We start from the raw sequence: 4,850 nt of genomic DNA on the forward strand, positions 1-4,850 counted from the left end.
GTCGGGCACGGCACGCGGGAAGAGCTGGGCGAGGGGCGACTGCAGGGAGCGAGCGGCGGCCATGGCGCTCGGGAAGGCGCTGGGAGGAGAGGGCCAGGCGCGGGGAGGACGAGAGGAGAGGTCGTGGGGATCGGGCAAAGGGGAGAGGTCGAGGGATCTCTCGATCCCTCTGGCGGCGCTAGGAGGGACCGAGGGCGATCGGCTAGGGTTGAGGGTTTTAGGTGGGCTGGCTTCTGCTGGGCCTCGTGGCCTGCTGGGCTTGAACAGTGAGGCCCAAGGGGCACTGCTGCTATCTCTCCCTCTTTCTTAAATAACTTATTTTCTTTAACAGAAAAGAAATGAGAGAGAGGAAAAGAAAGAGAGGGTTAGGGAAGGATTTTGCGCATGGGGATAATTTTCCCGGACTCACAAAAACGTGCATGGTCTGAGAAAATTAGAAGTGGCAAGATCGAACGATAAGAATTCAAACTCATTTGAATTTAATTCAAATGGGTTTGAACTAGGACGAGGTTTTAGAAGTGTCCAAAAATGTTCGGATTTTCGGAGGAGCCTCAATAAATGGAGAAGGAATTGTCGGCAAGGTTTCGGGATCAACTCGAAGTAGAAAAGGCATGGGGTTATTTTTGCAAGTGTGTTGTGATAAATTCCAAATTAAAGGAATATTTGATATAGCTCCCTAATATTAGGATATATGTTGTAAAGAGAAATCACCAGGTGAGTTCCCTCAATTTAAATAGATCAAAGATCTATGCATTTTATTTAGTTGAGTTTTAGTTAGTTTGAGAAAAAGATGGCATGATGACATGATGCAATGCACATGATGCTATGAAGAAAGCAACAGACAAATCAAACACACGGCGAAACTCGGAAAACATGGAAGGCATCTGAAGCTCCGGTCTTAGGGCGTCACAATTTTGAACATGATTCGATCATAACTAGGGTTCATACTGCATTATTCTAAGATTAAACACCTAAAATACCTAAATTAAATTAACAACATGGGGTGGCTGCTATCACCTCGATCGAGGTCGGAGGGGGTCGGTGACAGGGACGACGGCGGGGATGATGTAGGGGCTCCTTGATTTCTGCAAAAACAAAATATAAACAAAAACATTATTATCGTTATCTTAGGACTTGGTGAAACTCCATAAGCTACATTAAATTATTCTATTCAAATTTACTTATTCAAAATTTCTAAATATTTCCTATTCTATTCAAAAGACCTACATTTACTTAATTTTTTCAATTTCATATTTTATTCTATTCAAATTTACTTATTCAAAATTTCTAAAAATTTCCTATTCTATTCAAAAGACCTACATTTACTTATTCTTTTCAAATTACTTATTCAAATTTTCTAAAAACAAAATATACTAAAAACCTACATTTACTAAAAATAAAAACCTACATTTAACAAAAAAAGCCTATTTACCGAAAGGGGGAGGAGGAGGTGGGAGGAGGCCAGGAGGAGGAGGAAGGAGGAGGAGGGAGGAGGAGGAGGAGGAGGAGGAGGGAGGAGGAAGAGAGAGCAGGAGAGGGAGGAGGGAGGAGGAGAAGGAGGGGGCCGCCGGAGAGGGAGGAGAAGGATCGGAGGGGGGCGCCGGTGGAGAGGGAGGAGAGAGGAGGGTCGTGGGAAGAGGGAGAGAGGAGGGCGGCGAGATGAGGAGGAGGGAGGGAGGGAGGGAGGGCGGCGAGAGGAGGAGGGAGATACCTTGGGGGAGTCGGCGGCGACAGGTGTGCGGCGAGTGAGTGTGTGAGGGAGAGTGAGGGGCGCGCGCGGGGTGGATAAGGTAAGCATAGTCGTAGCGCTTTTTACAGATAAGCGCTACTGCTATTTAGCAGTAGCGCTTGTCAGAAGACAGCGCTATTGCTATGTGTAATAGCCGTAGCGTTTTTTAAATACCAGCGCTACTAGTATACCTACACTGCCATGCAACCGTTGGCAACTATAATAGTAGCGTTATTATAACACAAGCGCTACTGCTACATGAATAGTAGCAGCGCTTTTCAGTGATAAGCGCTACTGTTATTTAGAAACATCGCTTTTTTATAAAAAAACGTTACTACTAAACTTCTGTGTATAAACATTTTCCTGGTAGCAGTTTCCAAAATTGCAGCATTAGTATGCTCTTTAACAAAACAAAACAAAATCTGAAGTAGAGGAGCCCTTGAAGAGTGCTGATTCAGTGAATAGTTGGTGCAAACGGTTCTGCCGGAATCAATTTCAAAGGCATTTCATCAATTATCGACACAGAGAAGTAATTACAAGCAACTAATTCCTCATCCAAGAACACATTTATACACGTACCGTCTTCAGCTAGCAGTGTTTCTGCAGTTTACAGCCGGCCAAATCAAACGGGCAAACAGGGACAGGGCAGGGCAGCACTGAAGAAAGAAAAAACCCATCTTGACCTGGAGTACTGTATGAGACAGCTAGGCGGCGTACACGTGCACGCCGATGGCGACGACGACGAGGGTGAGGATGCAGAAGAAGATGACGGCGTGGACGAGGATGGCGATGGCGCTGGTGGCCATGTTGCCGAGCTCCACCACCCTGGTCCTGGCCGGCAGCTGGAACAGCAGCCCCGGCGACAGCACCACGAAGAGGATCACCGCCACGATGATCGGGCCCCAGTCCGTGCTCGGGTGCGGCGCCCCCTCCGCCGTGCCCCCGATGCCCCCGTTCATGGCTGTCGATCCTCTCGCCACCGGCCTCCAGGCTCCAGCTACCAAACTGTACACGTGCTCTGATCTGACCTGTGCGTGCGTGTGTATGGTATGGACTCACCGGCCGACGAGTTTGGTAGAACGATGGGGGTAGACGAAGGAGCGGCGCATATGTAGCGAGGTTGCTTGGCGGTGGCTGCGTCGGCGAGGGGGAAGGAAGGAATGCATACTCTGCTTGCGGGCTAAGGAAGGGTACAAGAACTGAACAGAGTACGTACTGCCGTGTCGCCGCTTTTGTGTGGCTTTACAGTGTGAGAGGGGGCTCCAGCCTCCAGCTAGGGCCGAAAGCAAGAGGAAGGCTGGAGAAGCCAGTAGCGAAAAGAAGCCGAGCGGAGAAAAGCCAAAGGCGACGCGTTTTGCGGTGGCCGCACTGCAGCTGATGCTTTCCCGTCTTCTCCGGTTCTTCTTGCTCCCGTTTTCCTACTGCGGCCTTTTACAGATGCTGCATTGCTTGCTTGCCGCAAGACAAGAGGGTAGATGCCCCGACACCCATTGTGACTCTATAAGTCTAGTTAACGCGGATCACGATTTGAATGAGTAAAGTTTTTATATACGAGTAAAATAGAAGGTTAAGTTTGTTTTAGAAAAGTTCCAGAATTGTTTTTGGTCTTTTTTTTCCGTATGTATGAGCGTCTGCGTCTGTACTGTGTTCAAAAAACAAGTTTCAGAATTGTTTTGGCCTTTCTTTTGCAACTAGTAAATTACGTTTTCATACCAGTTGCATATACACCCGAAAGCCAAATGTGATTGTCCGTGTATTATTGGATTCACATTAGAAACATACATGCCTTATAAACAAAAAGGGAATGAGTAGCTCTTTAGTTATGCGACCTTTTATGTTCACGCATATATAGAAAAAGGACATATGACATTCTCATGTCTAAGGACAGATCATGCACATTGTACATATTGTGGAAACAACAACAAAGTAGGAGTAACTCATCGTTTATACTTACAACAAAGCTAGCAGGGTGTGTAGGAGGGCATTGTAGCAACGGTGATTGTTAAATGACAAAATTAACGCATTAACATTTTTTTTAAAAAGGTTCAATCATCCCGTGGAGAGTAGAAATTGACTCACGTGTGAGAAGAGGCCTTGAAAGAAGAGATTGGCTTACGTTGCGTCACGCTTCCGAAGCTTCCCTTCCAGATAATCTGAGCCTTACAAGGTCCCTTGATCAGATCCCAATACCCAGCTCCAGCCCCAAGTCTTGCGAACCAACCTGTGGTTGGATGGTTAGAGGGACTGTGGTATCCCTAGCCCACCAGGGTTCAAGTCCTGATGCTCGCATTTATTTATATATTTATTTCAGGATTTCCGGCGATGCGCATTCAGTGGGAGGAAACATTCCCGTCGACGATGAGGTGCCTACACTGACTTCGTAAATTTCAAAATGATATGCCATCTCAGTCTTTTGGAGGTGCTCATTGGGGTAGGGTATGCGTATGTGCGTTTATAGGGATGAGTGTATGAGCGTGTATATGAGCGCTTGTGTCTGTACTATGTTAAAAAAAAAGCTCCAGCCCCCAAGTCTTGTTGAGAGTACACAAAATGCCGAGACAAGGGAAGCTTCGGAAGAGGGATCCCGATACCCAGCCTCTCAGGACCGATCTACCCTTCAGGTGGTAGGTGTGATGATTCATGGCCCATGAATCCATAGCGGAGTAGGAGGAGTGGTGTATGGTCTCTATAGTGAACTAAAACATCCATCTTTCCTCTCACTGGGCTCTGGTCTTTTAGCCTTTTATTTTAGCTTCTTCCTTTTGACTTATTGATCATGCTTGGAACTTTCGTTGACTTGACTTGATTTGGATTATTTATCATGTGGATGCCATGTAAGACTAGGTGGAACCTGAGATAGGATTAGTTATTCCCACAATGGCGATCTACCGATTACGGTACGACTATAAGTTAGAGAGGTAAAAGTGCATCTATTATTTTTCTAAGGAGGGTTTTTATTATTAATGTCAAAATCATTAAGGGGATAATGTATACTAACGGTGGCCATATGTTTACTCCTAAAAAGTGGTTTAAAAAATGCTTATGACCCCTAATGTTCTAAAAGACAACTTTAAGTAGTGAGAGATGATTAATTACCGACATTGTTATTTTTTTGTTCACT

The 4,850-nt window shown here is 45.8% G+C and overlaps 1 protein-coding gene across 1 annotated transcript; it reads right to left on the bottom strand.

The window, feature by feature from the left end:
* Positions 1-2,218: 2,218 nt before the first annotated feature.
* Positions 2,219-2,980, bottom strand: LOC123059042 (uncharacterized). The gene has a single exon (XM_044481695.1). The coding sequence runs from the start codon at positions 2,686-2,688 to the stop codon at positions 2,434-2,436; it is 255 nt and encodes an 84-aa protein (XP_044337630.1). The 5' UTR covers positions 2,689-2,980; the 3' UTR covers positions 2,219-2,433.
* Positions 2,981-4,850: the final 1,870 nt, after the last annotated feature.

The sequence above is a fragment of the Triticum aestivum genome, chromosome 3A (assembly GCF_018294505.1).
Source record: "Triticum aestivum cultivar Chinese Spring chromosome 3A, IWGSC CS RefSeq v2.1, whole genome shotgun sequence".
Taxonomy (NCBI): Eukaryota; Viridiplantae; Streptophyta; class Magnoliopsida; order Poales; family Poaceae; genus Triticum; species Triticum aestivum.

Excerpts from the sequence above, each read along its gene's own strand:
- LOC123059042 (XM_044481695.1), bottom strand. The coding sequence starts at position 2,688 with ATGAACGGGGGCATCGGGGGCACGGCGGAGGGGGCGCCGCACCCGAGC.